Source organism: Battus philenor, unplaced genomic scaffold (genome assembly GCF_028537555.1).
Source record: "Battus philenor isolate CCGP_79_NKW_IND1 unplaced genomic scaffold, ilBatPhil1.0.hap1 SCAF_7, whole genome shotgun sequence".
NCBI lineage: Eukaryota > Metazoa > Arthropoda > Insecta > Lepidoptera > Papilionidae > Battus > Battus philenor.
The window spans coordinates 10,096,695-10,115,470 of record NW_027181737.1 but is presented as its reverse complement, the minus strand read 5'-3'; the positions used below and the strand labels follow the sequence as shown (position 1 = coordinate 10,115,470).

The 18,776-nt window shown below is 32.2% G+C and overlaps 3 protein-coding genes across 3 annotated transcripts; all 3 read left to right on the top strand.

The window, feature by feature from the left end:
* Positions 1–2,369: 2,369 nt before the first annotated feature.
* On the top strand, positions 2,370–5,441 carry LOC137931074 (cuticle protein 7-like). The gene is made up of 4 exons (XM_068774474.1): positions 2,370–2,432; positions 2,922–3,065; positions 4,889–5,055; positions 5,279–5,441. The coding sequence occupies exons 1-4, from the start codon at positions 2,421–2,423 to the stop codon at positions 5,331–5,333; spliced, it is 378 nt and encodes a 125-aa protein (XP_068630575.1). The 5' UTR covers positions 2,370–2,420; the 3' UTR covers positions 5,334–5,441.
* A 5,351-nt stretch (positions 5,442–10,792) lies between these two features.
* Positions 10,793–12,422, top strand: LOC137931186 (uncharacterized). The gene is made up of 4 exons (XM_068774594.1): positions 10,793–10,804; positions 10,884–11,219; positions 11,745–11,911; positions 12,005–12,422. The coding sequence occupies exons 1-4, from the start codon at positions 10,793–10,795 to the stop codon at positions 12,420–12,422; spliced, it is 933 nt and encodes a 310-aa protein (XP_068630695.1).
* Positions 12,423–15,668: 3,246 nt separating this feature from the next.
* On the top strand, positions 15,669–17,586 carry LOC137931066 (cuticle protein 7-like). Its single transcript, XM_068774466.1, has 4 exons — positions 15,669–15,728; positions 15,857–16,069; positions 16,919–17,085; positions 17,402–17,586. The coding sequence occupies exons 1-4, from the start codon at positions 15,717–15,719 to the stop codon at positions 17,472–17,474; spliced, it is 465 nt and encodes a 154-aa protein (XP_068630567.1). The 5' UTR covers positions 15,669–15,716; the 3' UTR covers positions 17,475–17,586.
* The last annotated feature ends 1,190 nt before the right edge of the window (positions 17,587–18,776 follow it).

Sequence of the window (18,776 nt, the reverse complement as noted above, 5' to 3'; positions counted from 1 at the left end):
CTTCCATTAATTTTCTAGTGATCGAAAGATTTTTTAAGATTGTTTAAGCGCTTTTTCTGGCTTTGACGGAAATAATTAAAAATCCGCTTTGTGCATATATAGGAAAGTCGTGTGGACACTCAGAGATCCATTAGTATCGATGATTTAATTTATAATAAATCACATTAAAAACCTATAGAATCATAATTACAAATGCATCAACAAACGCAAAATTACACATTTTAAGTAATTCGAAGTTAGTATTGAATAATAAATTGTGTGTATATATGTGCATATTTATATAATTCCGCTGATAGAAACAAAACCTTGATACAAAAGAATTCATTTACGGATGCGCAAAGTTGAGTAACGTAAATTACGATTTGCTGTTAATTTTAACAGCTTCTATTGCACAAGATTTTGAAAGATTTTAAATTTGGAACAGGTCTACAAATTGAAACAGATTAAAAAAACTCAACTTTTTCATTTTCTTTAGATTAGATAGTAAACTTAGGTTCTTTTAAATAAATAAGTTCTTTTTGGTAACTAATCAAACCGAAAATGTTCATTTATATTTATATCCTCGAATGTTGTAATTCGACTGTTAAAAAGTATTTTGTCTTATTTTTTATGATGTCTTTGTAACCAGTCAATATTAAGCTCAGACTCAGTCGACAATAAGATTACTTTAAAAAACGAGATGCAAGTATATATAAATAAATGCAATATTTTAAGACATACATATTAGCTGCCTAAACTGAATTTAAAAATGTAGTGGATTAAAGGAATCAATCTAGGTGTTATCTTATAAACTATACGCAAAATGTCTTTTTTAAAAATTATCTTGGGTGATTAATTTCTTTTTACCCCAATGATGAATAACAAATATTTTAAAAAACAAGTGACAAACATGTATTCAATTTTAATTCGATGGTTTCGAAAATCACTACAAGTTCCTTATGTCGTTTCGTGCAACATCCGCCTAACAAAATGACAATGATTAGAGCGCGACTATTTATCATAATCATCATCACCAATTCACCCCTAGAACTTTCACAGCTGAACACAAGCTTCTGTTATAGATTTCAAATAGAACCAGTTGGAAATGGCTTGCATCCAGACTTAACGCAACCATTAATCGTTCGAAGATATTCCTTGAGTTATATCAAAATTTATTTGTAAAAGGAAAGTGTTTTTCTACTTGAATAAAATGATTCTAAGAACCAATTATGAAATCGATTTGTATATATTTTTTAAACTGGGATCATGGAAAACAGACTAAATTATCCTTTCTATGAAAATTGTTTAAATGAACATTATTACAATTATAACAATTTCATTTTACATTTATGTACATCCAATAGTTCCAACTAAAAATCGCTCGTCTTTAAAAACAAGAAATTTTAAAAAAAAATTAAAGAGTTTACGTTTGTACAATTACCAAAAATACTCTTACTGGCTCTCTGGCACTTACTCTTTTATTGAAATATCATCACCTACAGTGATAGGACCCGGAAATTCTAATTTTTTTATTAATCAAAACAATCTATTAATAATTAGTCTGCCTTTAGACTATACATTGCGTCACCGCAGTCACAGAAACGCTCTAGTTCCTTAGTAGTGTGTAATTTTATCCGTACTAGACTTTGTACGAACAAGAACAGAATGTGCTTTGTCTAAAATGTTATCAACCTAGTTAGGACAAATAAAGTGAAGTCTAAAAATATAACATTTTTTATACTAAACTTGGTGAACGGAGCAAGGCATTTACCTGACGGATATAAAAATGTACCTAAATGTAATGCTAAAAATGTAATTTATTTTTCGATAAACATTTACGAACGTTCAAAACGTTTATGACGCACTATAATAAATTTTTAATATACGAAATAAAAAACACACCGATCTTATTAGTACACAATAGTATTTTTTAATATCCTTTGTCTCTCTTGGCAGACAACTAGAATCACGTCTTATGACATTACAGAGTCAGTAACACATCGGAGAAAACACTCGTAAAACGTGATCAAGATTTATTTGATCAAATAATACATGCATAACTGTACCACTAGTTGATAGAACGTTTAGTAACGTTTAAATTATTCCAAACAGCATTTCCCTTATTCCAATTTTAATAGAAAGGAGGCAATCTAGTCAGGGCATTGTTTCTGACGCAATCTAGAGCGGCGCAATGGTATAGTCATCATTAATGATCAATTTTTTTAAATAAATTGTCTCGACACGCACTCGAATTATTTACCTTGATCCACGTGCTATAAATTTATGTAATTGCTATATCATTATCAAACTGCTGTACTCTTGCGTGGGCGCCCCGTAGAGCGTCACATCTCCCGGGCATAGTAATATAAAAGTCAGCGGTTTCGCTTTTAGGCATCAGTCGTGTGTGGTCGTTCAATCGAAGCAAATCTAACGAACAGAAAATGTTCACCAAAGTAAGTGCAGTAAATGCCTTCAACTATATACATGAAGTATAGAGAAAGGACTATCTGCAAATTCGTTCACCACTATTATCCAGGAAAAGAAATATTTTTAACGCCAAACTGCTTGGTCCTGTAACGTAATAGTTATTTATTTATTGGATAAATTAGCTGTTGTTTGTTATAATATAAATTTATTATAACTATCAACAGTTATTGATAGTAATAATAAAAAAAATTAAGTTTCAAAAAATATATTTTCATTCTAGTTCCAAATACCATGATTGATTAGCCATTTTATAATTCTATAAATATTATAACCTCACAGGTTTTTTTTATTATCGTACCAAAAACTTTGTACAGAGCTTAAACAAGGTATTTTAAATTAAAATTTATTTATCTCAACCCTATTGTTAAGAAATTTATTTTTGTTAAAAAGTACTTATGAAGTTGTTTATTTTCTTTATCTAATACATAAATTTATTTATGGTATTTCTTTTACAGATTGCAGTGGTCCTGTCCCTTGTGGCGATTGCGACAGCTGGAGTAGTCCAACTTGGGTACGGAGGAGAATCCTACGGCCACGAGTCGTCCGGTTATGCTCCGGTGGCGTATGAGGGGCACGGTGACCAACATGTTGATTATCACGTAAGGAGTTAATATATTTCCTATACATTGCAACTTCATATTTAAACTTAAAAGCTTAAGTGCGTAGTTAAACACCATAGCAGCACTGTCGAATAGCAAGACGTATTTTAGTTAGTATAGAAAAGAAATGATTTGAAAAAATGGTTTCAAGTTAACTAAAACCCGGAAAGAAACTGAATGCCAATGATTTTAACCCGTAGGCTATTATTGTCGTTTTAGAATAATCGCGTATTAATTATAATAATCAAAAAGATTCTTAGCCATATATACCAATATTTTCAAAAACATTTGCAAAAAAAATTGAAGTGAAAACGAAGAATAGTTCTGTTAAAATATAGTTTAGTAAGTGTAATGTATAGTAATATATAGATACCTAGTAATACAATTTTGTTCCGCTCAAAAACAATAAAATGAAACCAAACAACAACCTTCAAATAACGTTTATAACTAACGCGGAATGAGAGCATGAAGGAGTCGAAACCATCACAAACCTTATTACTATTACGAAACTCTCTCATTGTCTCGGAAGAACACAACTTACTCGTAATGCACTGAAAATTAAAAAGTATGCGGTCAAGAACATTTGTAACGACTATTTCAAAAGGAGACAAGTGAATTGCATAAGCTTTATAGAATTGCAAGATATAATAAAAGACGTAAAGTCATTAAGTACAGTAAAATTATTTTACTAAGTCGCGGCGATGGCGTAATACAATAGCAAGTTACTAATTGATCGGTTGCGTAAAACGAACGTGTTGTTCGACCGATCCAACTCGACCAACGGTTTCCTGGATACGATACCTATCTACACAATCCGGCAACTAGCTTTATGTAAGTAAGTTTCATCACCGCGACTATTTAATAATCCCTACAAATTAAATTGATGCAAATGTTTTAGTTTAACATAAACATAACACGAGTTTGTAAGTCAACAGACATTCATATACAAGACCGATTTTATTCCATTTTGTAGTCAAATTGTATGGATGGCACTTAATGTATTATATAGATAAGTTTATTAAATTTAACAATAGCAATATTTTCACGAACGTTCCAACTTATTAGTTTTTCTTAAGCGGTCCTTATAAATCTCTTGTCTTTCGCTTATCTTACAGTAATGTCACAAATCTTCCGCAGCGAGCTGCAATTTGATATAATCTGTTTTCTATTATGTAACTGTTTTCCATATCTAACTGTTGAGTAAATTCCTATTCGTGACTGTTGAGGTGCTAGTAGAGTGCCATTCCCAGGACTCTTACGAAATTCGCGCCTACCGGCCGTTGGATGGGGATATAATGACTGTCATGATACACGAGGAGAAATGGAGCGTAGTTTGCATAAACCGGCGCGTGCTCTCACGCTCGCTTTAATAGTCTGTCTGGGTTATTAACAACCGACGAAGTCCTGTCAGCGTTACGTAACCTGTTTCAATAACCTAGAGTGATTTATATTAGATAATAGTTATTGTATGTTTTATCTCATTCATGCACATATTTATATCATTTACTCATTTTCAATAATTTATCACTTATTTTTTTCATTTGTGTACGTCAAGAGAAGAAAATCAGAAGTGCTAAATTTTATTATTACTAGTTTTTAATTGAAGTCGTTTATAATGGAGTTAAAATTAAGCCTTTGAGATTCAAAACACATTCTGGTCTGAGAAATACACGCAACAAACTCAGTCGTGCTTATATTCATTTAGGGTTCACTTTCGCATCCTTAATATATTAGTTAAAGCAGTTCATTCCCGAGATATATTATGTGATTGGATTGACATGGATTATACTTTTTTAATTAATCTAAATTATATTTGTCAACAGGCTCATCCCAAATACGATTACTCTTACTCGGTGTCTGACCCTCACACCGGCGACCACAAGACTCAGCATGAGGCTCGCGACGGTGATGTTGTGAAGGGAGAATATTCGCTGCTACAACCTGATGGTTCTTTCCGCAAAGTTACCTATACCGCTGACGATCACTCCGGGTAATTTACTCTTATTTTTTAACAAAATAGTACGCTTCCATTGACAAACGTAATCTAACCACAATCGAATTTTTAGTGCTATATCGACTCAAAGATTTTTTTCAGAAGGAAGGTTCAAAAGTCACGTTTCATTTACGCTTTAAATTAACACCATCAACGTCTTTCTTTACTACTGGATCTACTTTTCTCACTGTTTTTTACCAATATAAATATTTATTTTCAGTTTCAACGCAATCGTTCACAACACGGCGCCCGCACATCCTGAATACCATCATTAAACTTCGCTGGCTCAACGCCACTGCTTCCATGTGATATTATTATGTACCTTAAATACTTATGTAGATAGTCTTTAGTCGGAATTAACTTTTATTTTAAGACTGCAGCGAAAATAAACTATTAAATTAAAAAAAATGTTTTACTATTTCTATTATAAGCAATTTTTTACAGGAAACTTCAAAATGACACTGATATCTTTCGACACATAAATCAGCGTTTTCTTTAAAATAACCAGAAGATCGCTGATTGCATAATTTATTAAGATTTTATTTAAACGGCGATTTCCAAAGGGGAATGGTAAAGATTCTTCAAAAGTTATCTTTCGATCTATAGAAGATCAATACGTCAATATACGTAAATAAAAATCGATCAAATGTTAGTAAAGCACGATTAGCCCATTTTAGTTATTTTCACAGGGTTTCTTTTACGGGTCACTTTTAACTTTTCGTGCACTCTACTTATGTATTTGCTTATGTATATCTACGTATGTATAATACAAGAGCTTTCTTAGAGGAGTCTCTTGATAAAAACATGTTAATATTTGTTTTAACCTTATATGTGTAGTAAAGAATGTTAACAAATATAAATTATATAGCGAAATACATAAAGTTAGCACCAGAAATTAAAAAATATTACCACTTCTCCATTCACTTCAATATTATTAAATTTGTTGAGAACTGTGTACGTTTCTACAATAAACTTCCGTACAATTCCTCTGAATTATCACTTAACAAATATAAAAGTTTTTTTTTAACAGAAATTTATAAAAAATCTCGTATAGTGGATTTTTAAATAATAATAAAGTAAAACCGATAATGCTTTATCACCATCATCATCATTTCAGAAATAGGTCGTCCCCTACTGTCCAATAGGTTTCACCCTTTAATTTATAATAGGACAGGTAGGGAGCGGCCTGTATACAGCGTCTTCCGACGACCTTGACCAGGTTGTCAGTCGAACAGGACAGACTGGATTCCCGGGATACAATCTTATGTAATTCACCCTTTGTGCATTCATTATATAGGATTTACACAGTTCATAAATAAGCTTTTGCATCTTCTGCGTAACATGATACCCCATTGCGGTCACCAACCCTTTACGAAACGACTTCAAGCGTGGCAATAGGATATATCTCCCCTTAGATATCTTTCGGGAACGCTATGCCTTGCACTGGGCTTCTATGGGCTAAAACGGGGACAAAGACGTGAAAGATATCTATAAAAGTGCACATCTATGAATAACTGTGTTTTTTGTAGGGTCTTCTCCAACCACAACGCGTTTTTAGCGGAACTCAAGTTCGGTTAAAGATTTCAAGTTGGACTCTCCTGATATCGTTTTCATAACTGACGCAAGTGATCACTATAGATGATCTACTATAGATGAAAAAAGGGTAAAAATATGGCACAATGAATAATTATTTCTTTTTTCCGGTGGCAATTTATACCTCCAAATAATGCTCATCTGAGCCTCATGATTTTCACAGTCGAATAATGACGTCTTCTCCATGAATGCATACATCTGTAGAGCAGCAAGAACTTGGCTTGTTTGTAGTTTTAGCTTATACTTTCGCATAGCGTGTCTAAAATAACATAAAAGCCTCCGAGTGACCAATCAAGCTAAACTGCTAATCCAAGCCCACGAAGACAAATTCTCGTAAATATGAGATGTGTCTAAGCAAGCAAAAACTTTCTCAAAACTTATCAACGACAAATAGAAACCCTAAGCTACAACTATTTAAATTGCATTAGTATATTACGTCAGCTATTTTATTTATTGATGGTTATCGTTAATAAGAAAATTTTTTGATTGATTACTATATTATTCGTATTTATTTCGGCATCGGTAGAAACCCCACTACGCAGACCGATGACATAGTTAAGTTCGCGGGATGCTGGCATCGCAAGACTAAATCATCAATCAAATCATCGTGATGATCTTTGCGAATGGCCTATGCCGTGCAGTGACCGTCTACCGGTTGAAAAGTAGAAGACAACAAAAAAATAATATTTTTAAGGACAGAGAGCCGTTGCAATATTATGACTAGATAATAATTGCAAAAAAATTAATTTCATTTACACTCCTACATGACCATTTCGCCAAAATTCATCTATAAATAATACTGTTCCGTTTTAAGGAGCACTGTAATTAGGTATGATATCAGGTTAATGAATCTAATCATAAAATTTTGTATTTCAAAATAATTTACAGACGTTTAATTGGCAGGTTTTATAATTAATCATAAGATGAGAGCCTTATGTTTCTCGGTAAGTTTTACACTTGAAACTAGTTCTTGTTTATAAAGTTCAAAAAACATTAATGATATGAATAATAAAACACAGCCTGAATAGATCAAGAAAGTATCAAAATATTTACTTAACACATTTTTAAAATAGATGTGTAATGCCTTCCTTAAACACAAAGCCCGTTTAGCTGCAGTGATTTATAGCAATTATATTTGTGAAGGCGCTTTACTACATATTATTAGATAAATTAGCTCATAACCTAATTGTTTTATATATCTGAAAATATTTGTTATTAAAAACATGAATTGAACTTTGGATAAGTTATAATCGATGTTTGTCTAAACTTACATTTTTCTTAATTTGCAAAACTTTTGATTTGCAATTGAAATATATCGAATAGCTAAACAACTATTTCCATCGTTTCTACGAATCTTTTGCAATATGGTATTCGCAGTCAAAATTTTTAGTGCTGTATTTAAAATCTGTATAATGTTCTTAATAAACAAACAAAAAAAATATTTTACATTTTAAATTATTTTGACCGCAATTGACACAATTGGCAGTGCGCAAGAACAAAGACAATATTCCAGACAAACTACAGCCAGTCAAACTGTATGTTGTAGAAAAACCGATTAATTAGTTCCGGAACAAACAGGTTCATGTTTTTGTAATGTGAAGAGAATTTAAAAGACGGACCTCTATTTATATTGAATACAATTTAAAGGTAGCATCTTAAATTCTGCTTAAATTATTTAATTCGCCGCTTGTCTTATAATTACTTGCAATTCACATATATTTGATAGAACGGCATTCTACAGCTTTTTACAGTAAAACAAAACTACTTTACAAAAAGTCGATATAGCCGAAAGAATGTTAAAATAAGGATTCAAGTAATTATGAGTAAACGAATTAAGTACGATGGAAATAGTGTTTTGAAACACAAATGGTAATAAGGAACAACCATCAAAATCTTTTGAGCGGTAGATAAACCAAATACAATTATTAAGCAGGCGCACAACATCAACGTACCTTTCAATTTTACGATAGCCAATTTAATCTTTCCTCTAAATTTTTTGTACGGAAATGTGAACAAAATTTTTATTCGATATAAATACAACAGCACATTCGTTACTTTTTTACTGCGTTCAAGGACTCGCGGACGCCAACTAAGCGAATTGTCTAACGTTAGCCCAAGGTCTTTGAGTTTAGTTGCCGTTTAAAGGCAGACTACTTAAATCTAAATTTCTTTAACAACTTGGTCCCTAATATAATTTTCATTTACTATTGTAATTAACTGATGTGTCGGTTTTATGCTTATCTAACAGATTCAGGCGTTACCTTGCGGAAGTCCATCCTAACTAAGAACGGGACCAATATATAGCTACTTGGTGGAATATTTCACTTAAATTCTTAAGAACCCTCTAATAATAATACTTTGCATTTACTTCGGTTTATGTAGACGTCCGCCAGCCCGCTAATAAATGCGCGTATGGTAAACAATGCGAAACACAACTACCACCGTTAATTTACTCTACACGTGTTTCACCTCTCCACGGAACATCCTCAGGAGATGTTACACCGACCAGTGCCAAACACCGAGTGCTCGGTGCACTTCATTAACTACTACTGCTGTATAGCGGAAGTAGCTATATATTAGTCCCTTTCTTGGTTTTATACTTGTCAATCCAAAATCACACTATCATCAAATATTGCAAAAAAGTTAATAAAATTTATTATATTTCTCACGTCTACATAAACCGAAGTAAAGGCAAAGTATTATTATTAGAGGGTTCTAAAGAATTTAACTAAAATATTCCACCAAGTCTTAAAATAGAATTTATTTGAAAGGAGCAAAAAAAATACAAATCTGATTATCTGAAACTATCGCAGTAACGAAAAAAATTGAAGCAAATACCTAACTATTTCAGACGTTTCCGTTAATTTTTAATCGTGATCTTCATTACACTGGAAAATTCTTTCGTCCTAAAATCGACTTAATTTTTAATTGCTACCACAGATGAAATATAAACGTTCTAATTACTCAACATTCGCTTGATAACTTGATACGAAATCTATAGCCACAAATTTCAGCACATGGTCCTATTCTAACTAAGATAAAATTACATTATTGTTTCGCCTTTCACAAACACAAGTTTACTTGTAATAATTTGTACTAAATTGATACCCTAACTGGAACTAATAATAGTTGTTTTAAGAACTTAAAACAGTTTTCTGTTGTCACCTCGTTTTTTGCTTTATTTATTTATGAGATAGATCCGGCAGTGTGATTAATCGCGCTTCAAAACTTTTCTATAAATAACCGGCATAGCTCAGCGAATTGAAAAATTAAATGGGTAGCGGAAGATCACATAGCTTACAGGGTTAAGATTCTGAAATGAAGACCACAGACCGACATGTGCAGCGCAGGATGTCTACCCACATGCGTTTTTCAAATTTATAGTGGAGGCCAATGTCCGGCTGTGCAAGTCCTCCGGCTAATGATGATGACTTTAAAACGTTTCTTATACAAACAGTTTTTTTTAACACCAGGTTTGGCACTAGCATAGAAACTATATGTTAACGATTGTATCGTTAACATAAAGCGCATGAACAATGATATATCCGTGCGTTCTATAAAGAATCACTAATTTTATTAAATATAAAAAAAATGATAGTATAGCAACAGTAATGAAAAACTTTAACAAATAGCTGAATAAAATAACTTCTGTTTGCGTACGTTGACCCAATATCCAAATATCGTAACATAAAGCAAAATCTGGATAATAATAAAATGAAAGGTAACGTAAAACTTGAAATTGTGTTAGCTTTGTAATATCATGTATTGCAGTTATGAAAAATGTGTTATATGTGTCAGTGATAATTAAAGGTGGCACTGTATATAGGTTACAATATAATGCATGTAGAGTTACATAATATAAGTATACAATAATTCAGTTATTTGGCACAAAGTCAAATGTCACGGTATAATGGGCATCATTGTAAGTTTCGCGTTCTGAATATGGGAGAAGCAAACTGCGGACGCTGTGTTAAATGCCTATTAACATTTTTATTGTTTACCTCTTTTGAAAAGTTGTACGACATTGATGCTTTGTTTTTTGTGTTAGCGAGAAGAATATTTATGTATAACAGCAGAGCCTTTTAAAAGTCGAAGGATCTCTCTAAAGACATCAGTTGTCAACCACAAACCAAACAGAAACATGATTCCCAAAGTAAGTTTTTGTGCATAATACTTTATTTAATCGTTTCAAGAATCAAAAGAAGGTGCTTAATCGTATTCTTATTTTTTAGAACACCATCGCAATACTGTCGCTATTTTCCTTGATATTTTTAAGGGAAATAAGTGGAGCTTCTTATTCAAATGTTTACGTTCAGAGCAAACCAGTAGAATACTTTAAATACGGCCCAGCTGCATCAGTTGTTGGGGAAGAAATAGCGCAAATATCTGCAGCTCCTCTCGAAAATGTAATACCTCTAGAAGCGGTGCAAGGTCTTATTTCACCATGTGTGTCGCCATGTGTAATACCTGGAGCTCCAATAGCTGCAATACCGCCACAAACTAGAGCAAGTATAATAACCTACAAATCTCCTATTGCTAATGTTCCTGTTGTACTAGCGTCCAAAGATGTGAGTAGTAATAATTTTCTTTTAAGCTATATTAAGAGATTTTCGTCAACACATACCATTTAAGGAACGAACAAAATGCTATTTTAGTTGTAAATGCCAGAGTCCTCATTGCACGGGACAAACAATATTTTTACATTTCTGCAGAAAATACCATTACTAAGTAATATTTAACCTCTGTTTCTAACTTTCTAACTTGTATCATCTAATATGTACAACATATATATGCTTGAAAATCTTTGGCTTAGGGATAAGCCGTTTTATTGTAATGTATTTATCAGTTTGCTTATGTTACGGTCCAAAAATTGTTGAGCGACACGTGGCATCTTTTGTTCCTTTAGCAAGAAACCATTTAGGTTGAAATTAATTTGATTCATTTTTGATACCAGATTGTAATAAGAAAATCCTGTAGTTGGAGCAATTATTGGGATATAGGTACATAACATGAAATGAAATCTATGCGACTCCCAATTTCCATTATACCCTAAAATATCGACAACTCGATTATCTTTTTCCATAATATTACAGGATGCGACAAGCTACCAATACTCATATGCTGTATATGATGAAAATACAGGAGACCAAAAATCACAAAGCGAGCATAGCGATGGTTCAGTAGTTCAAGGACAGTACTCACTTATTGAACCAAATGGATCGCGACGTGAAGTAACTTATACCGCTGATGATTTGAAAGGGTAATTTGTTTACTGTTTAATATGTTTCAATGTATAAAATGATTTGTAATATAAATAAAAACTATTTGTTTTTGTTGTATATATGTTTTCCAGATTTAATGCAGTTGTACGCAATATATTGCCTGAAATTAAAACAAATGTTCCAAATGAATCAGACAAAAAAGAGCCCACGCCACCTTGTAATGACATAAAGAATGAACAACTAAAAGAAGAACCTAAAAATGATAGTGAAGTTAGTGAATATTCAAAATCAGAAATTGCAGACGAGATAGAAACTACAACAAAAGAAGATAAAAAAATAGATGAAATAACAACAGAACCAACGAAGAACGAATTTCCAAAAGGAGCAGATTCCGAATTGTCAGAAAACAATGATGTAGTCAATTACAACGATATTATTAAATGTCTCCATGCCAAGATTCGTCAGACAAATACAAAAAATAACGTTGATACTAATCTGTCCCCATTGACATATATTCTTTTACCAACTATTGGTACGAAACCTTGTTAAATTTCTATTTAAGGCATCATATCTAGTCCGAACAATGAAATTTAATCGTAACTTTGAAATGTTAAACGGTCATTTTAAATATTATACTTATTCATAACTTGGAACCAATTTATGTTCTTGATGCAAATAAACAATGCAAACATTATCTGATGAATTTTACTAATTTAATTTATTTCCCCAGCCATCTTAAATAAAAAGTATCTCTACATGTACAAAGACATAATAGTTTTCACGACTACTTAAATAATAACTAATGTTTTTTTAATCATCATTTCTTATCGAAAGTCTTCCTAAGTTCTCGTTTTCTGAACAGAAGTCTTTTCGAGTACTAACTATTTTCTGATAGATCTGACTCATTTGTGACCCTCCGAATTTAAAAACGTAAACGCTCCACCACCACATACATAAAACACATTTGCACAGAATTTTTGATATGAAAGTTATTTGAAATTATTTTCTAAGCAGCGAATTCGCTCATAAAGGTTCAAGGTTAGACTAAAAAATGTACACGTAGTTTATTACTCATCTGTTGAAACATATACGTGCAATATACATATTTAAAATTCTTTGTAATTATCTGAACACAAAACAGTACATTTGCATTATTTCTAAACGAGGCAAAAATATTGCGATACATCACATTACCTTTTAATTTATATGATACATTTCTTCCTGTACAACTTTATTCATTAGCAATTATAATTCTTGTTATTATTTGCAAATAAGACCAGCTAGTTGAAATGGAGCAATCGAGTATTCAGTACACTTGATTAAAATGGTCATCACCGTCATCATCACGTCCACCGACAGACGCCTAGTGCAAGGCATAGGCTTCTTTTAAAGAAGATCGCCACAAATAAAAAGAAAAAATTAATGTATTATAAATATATCAAAATACTAAAAAACTATTAGAACTATTTATCTCGTTTCTGCTAAAATATTAAGGTTATTAACTTTGATCATCTTGTAAAATCACAATGCATTCGCCTTTCTATCAAACCATTATTGGGTCAGTTATTCCGAATAAATGATAATAAGATAAATTCAGACTCTGCGAGACAAGTGGGTATGAATAATTTCGAAAGCTCTCAAATATCAATTGTTATTATTTATTTATTGAAAGCCACTGTGATAGTAGATCGCATGATCTACTCCCAGCAACTTATGTTTACATAATTATGAGGATATACTTGATCATTTCCATTTAAATTCTCTCAACGCAATGTGGGAGATACGACTTTTTTACTAAAATTAGTAAGTGGCATTAACAGCCTTGATTTTATAATAAAAACTTATTGTGCTGTGCCTCATTCTAATAGCATAAATAACAGTGTAAGTTTCGACCTACACGGAGAAGTAATTATGCCGGAGTGGGACACACGAAACTATATGAAAACATGGTTAAAGAAATAAATGTGTGTAATGTCAAAATACATCAAATTATATATCTAGATATAATTGCTTTTATAAATAATGTGAGATTGTTAGTCATCCTATAAGATAGTCTGTTTTACTATTCATGCATTTAATGTTCACCTCCAGAAAGTTATATAGTATACCTGGTTTATTTTTAAATGTATTTTATTTACAACTTGTAGTATGTGTAATCGACTAGTTAGGTGAACGAAATAAAAAACAACTGCATAATTTAAAATCACTATTTTATTGAAACGATAATAGAAAAAATCTTTACCATTTCTGAGAAATATTCGTTTCGACTTTGGCATAAACTAAAAATCTGAATGACTGGTAACATTCACCAATCCCCAACTCCGTGAACAGTGAAACATTATCTTTTGTTTGATTTCCAGACGGAGGTAGAGAGAATGAATATTCATGCACTTATTTACCAAGTTTCTTTCATTCAATTAATCATTTAACCATTATGGATCATTTATAATAACTACTTGCGTACGTCATGAGGAAAACGCCTGAAAAACCCAAGTTCATAACACCTAAAAAAAATTGTGTGTCTATATAATAAAATCGTTCACTACGAAGGCTCCAAAAGCCACTATATTAAAAGGTACTCAAAACAAAGCCAAGACTAATTATTTTTACCTTCATGATTTTCTCAAATATTTATGTTGTCATTCAGATCGAAATTTAAGTCGATTAGATAAAATCAAGAGTTGTTGCTTTAAAAAACTCACGCATCTCTAATTGTTATTATTGAGCGAATGAAGTTTTGTATAACTCATTACATTAACGACTTGTTGAATTTTTAGTTTATACTACTTTATATTAATTTTGATTCTTGGTAATAATACCATTATATACTTGATATTAGGCTTTATGCTTTGACCAAAACTATACATTAAACTGATTTAGCATTATTTATACAGGTCTATTTATAAGAATACAAAGTCATTTACGAGCTTTACAGTTGACCCGTATGTCTTAATTGTAAGTTTCATTTACAAGATATCCGTCTTGATAGATGGTACTTCATAAAAGTAGCACAAGGTTAATATCACAAATACAGGTACACATTTTTTTTTCAAAATTTTGTACAACCGTTTATAGTTCAGCAGTATTTCGGTACGTAGATGTCTTATTCGAATATCCCGTAATACCATTTAGTTAAAACAAAACGAATAATTTAGTTTTACAAATTTTCGTATATATACGCTCGATTGCTTTTCAGTTATATTCGTACATGTTTTTATGATACGAAATAAATTCATTTTGGATTAAAAATCTGTTCTTAATAACTAATCTAATAATAGCCGATAATTAAAAATAAAGATCCTATTAGCAGTTTTATTTAACTGAAAACAATGCTCATTATAAAACGTTGCAAAATTCTTAGTTGTCAAGAATGTTCCCGCGCTTCTTTGTTATTGCAGTAGACAATTTTCAAATATTTAAAACTGGAACGTAAGAAGCCTAATTGCTTAAATAAATATTTTTAAATAAAATGATTATAATTATGTTATTAATCATAAAAAATGTGGGCGTCGACACGATGTAAACTTTTGTAATCAGATTAAAACAATTACTACTTAGCACGACTTAACACGCAATTATTTGATAATAGGATATAAAATAGGAAATCACGATAACAATCACCATCTTACACGGTTGAACCGACGTAACAATAATGATTAGTGATCAACGAATTCAAATATAGACAGAGTTACCTTGAAGTCATGTTACTGTTACAGAGTCAAGGCATTGCACGCATTTCTCCGCCCCACCCGAATCAAAGAGCCAGTCGACCTGCACATATAAAACCATTATACCCAACCGTTGACATCAATCAACTCTTGGTAGCTAGACCATTCACACAAAATGTTCAGCAAAGTAAGATTTAATATTATTAAAGTAAAACATTACACTAATTCTAAAAAAATCCTTTTTTTATTTAAATATTATTATAATTAAATATTATTTATATGTTTACGAAACTTATAAGAATTTTTTCTTTATAGATCGTAGCTTTCGGTGCTCTGGTAGCAGCAGCCAGTGCTGGTCTCATTCACGGACATGGAGCTTCTGTGGCTTCAGAGAGCGTAGTCCACCACGGCGGAAGCTACGCCGCTGCTCCTCTCGCTTACGCAGCTGCGCCTGCTCATGCTGTCCAGTACGCACCGGTGGCCAGTTACGCCGCGCCTGCTGCTTCCTATGATGGTCATGATTATTATGTAAGATTTTTGTAGCATCCTTACTACGCTGTAAGTAATGGTAGAGAAAGTTCTACCAAATGATTAGTTTGGAATGAAGACTGCTTCAAAATTAGGTTGATCTTATATCATCGAATATTCCAGAAATCGTCAATGGTTATCAGATTAAAATAGTTTCGAAAGTTAGAAGCAAATAACATCCAACTGTTAGAAAAAGGTGAAAATTAAAAACCTAAGAATATTCTGGTCTTAACTTTAACTGTCAAATGCAGCATTGATATTTATTTATATGTAAAAGATAATCATTTGGTGAATATCTACTCTTCTCTCAGAGAAAACGCACAGTTCGTAATTTACCACAGCTGCACAACGTAAATGAGTGTAAATCTATCTATTAGATATTTAGACATAGATTATGTCGTAAACGGCAGTAGAAATTATTGATTACCTCAGGATCCCTGGTAAAACCGACCAAACAAGTCGACTTTTGACTCTGGCGCACTAGGGTCTAAATGCAAATGTAACAGCCTAAGTTCATGCCTATAGGAGGCACTTGAATCTATTCCCGTGATCTAGAACCAATCCGATGAAACTGTAGAATATAGGGGCCGGAATTGTGTTTAGAAGTAAAAAAAATCAAGGGTGTCTTCAAACTTCGTTTGTTAAAAGAGGTTTTATGCTAAGCACTCTCTGCGCTACGACAACTCAGAATCCAATCTACTTTCTAAGATTGTGGATCGCGATCAAGTAACCTTTTGTACTTTTACATTAATAAAGTATTATTTTTGGATTTAAAAAGGTAACGATTACGTAAAGTTTTTATTTTTTAATTCATTTAATATATTTCGTTTAAATATTTTTCTAAAACAGGCTCACCCTAAATACGACTACAGCTACTCAGTAGCAGACCCTCATACCGGTGACCACAAGTCACAGCACGAGATCCGTGACGGAGACGCGGTACATGGATCCTACACTCTGCTTCAACCCGATGGCTCCGTCCGCACTGTAGACTACACCGCCGATGACCACACTGGGTAATATTTTAATACTAATTTCATTCTAAATATGTCCCACATTCAACTTAAAGTTCAACGTATTTAAAGAGGAAGGCTTTTAGTCACAAATTATTAATATCATCATCGTTTCTGCCACTAGACGTCTATTGCCGGATATAGGCTTCCGCCATAGAATTCAAATAGGATCTATTGGAAGTGGCCTATGTCCGGAGTCTAGACTATCTTAGCAAGGGCATCTGTCCCCCTTATGAGCGAAAGCCCATTTGCTGTCTTGTCCACTTGAACTTGCCAATCCGCTAGGTTATATCGGTTACTAATGTACATTTTTTTACAGATTCAACGCCGTAGTTCATAACACCGCACCCGCCGTTCACCCCGAACCCGCTCATGGCTACCACCATTACTAAACTGTTTAATAGTTTGAAAATGTTTGTCTATATTTAACTTATTATAAACATTTGTGCAATGTTTGTGAGTACTGTAAATAGATATAAAATTTTATAATAGAATCTCTTTTTTATTTCATTTTTTATTCCATTTCTTGCTGTGTGGTACAGTCTACACGAAAATCAATGATTTTATAAATAATAAATAACGTAATGACAGCAAATTATGACGAGCTGTTCTAAAAATTCGCTTTACTACATATTAAAATTAGTTATCAGTTGTAGTATCGCTGCAGAGTTTCTTCTGTCAGAGGTTCTTCGACTGCTGCCTTCCAGTAGTGTTTCAGAATGATCACTTTATACATAGCGATTAGATATAAGTTTAAAATATTTAAAGCTTTTTCTGACAAAGAGTTGTTTATAAATACTTGTAAAGCTTGTGTACCTATAACTAATCAACCTACAGAAAAACCATTTAAGAGTGGTTTCAACGGACTTATTTAGACGACTCATCAATCTCAACACACGAATCAGTCTGTATACAATCAACATGAAGAAAAATTTATATAATTGTATCACCTACAACATAACTGATAGATGAATTTGCGTCCAGATTGCCCAACTTAAAATATAATCGCAACCATGTCGACAACCCAACATAATTCGATATCCATATCTGATTCTAATGCCGGATAATGAAAGGCTAAGCAAATTACTTTTAATTACATGGCATAAAACAGAAATGGTTTCAATATTTCGAGTAAATTTATATATACATATATAAATAAAGATTTATATATATATAAATAATATATATATATATATATATGATTTATATACATATATATATATATATATATATTTAATGGCATAAAAATAGCTCGATTGAGGCCGTACAAAGAATTATCATTAATATTTAAAACGATACTATAATTCAACTTAAAAAAAAAAATTTAAAAAGTATCAAAATAATTGTTTGATTTAACTCTTGTCAAAATCAAAACTAAACATAATAATAATAACGTTAAGCTGCCCAGCTAATTGTTACATTGCAAACATGTAACTCTGCTTTATATTTAAGTTTTATACATTATACTAGAGCCTCTTCGAACTTAATGAACGACTTATCAACCCCTTGCATATAGAACTTCGTGACCTCTACTAGTCGAAGGGAATATTCTTACCAAATTCCAAGTCTCTATATAAGTCTCCTATAGTTCCAGAAATATCGTGATCAGTTAGTACATAGAAGTCTCCCTCGAATGATCCTGCTAAATGACGCACAAGTCGACATCGTACTCACAAATAATTTTAACAGTTTAT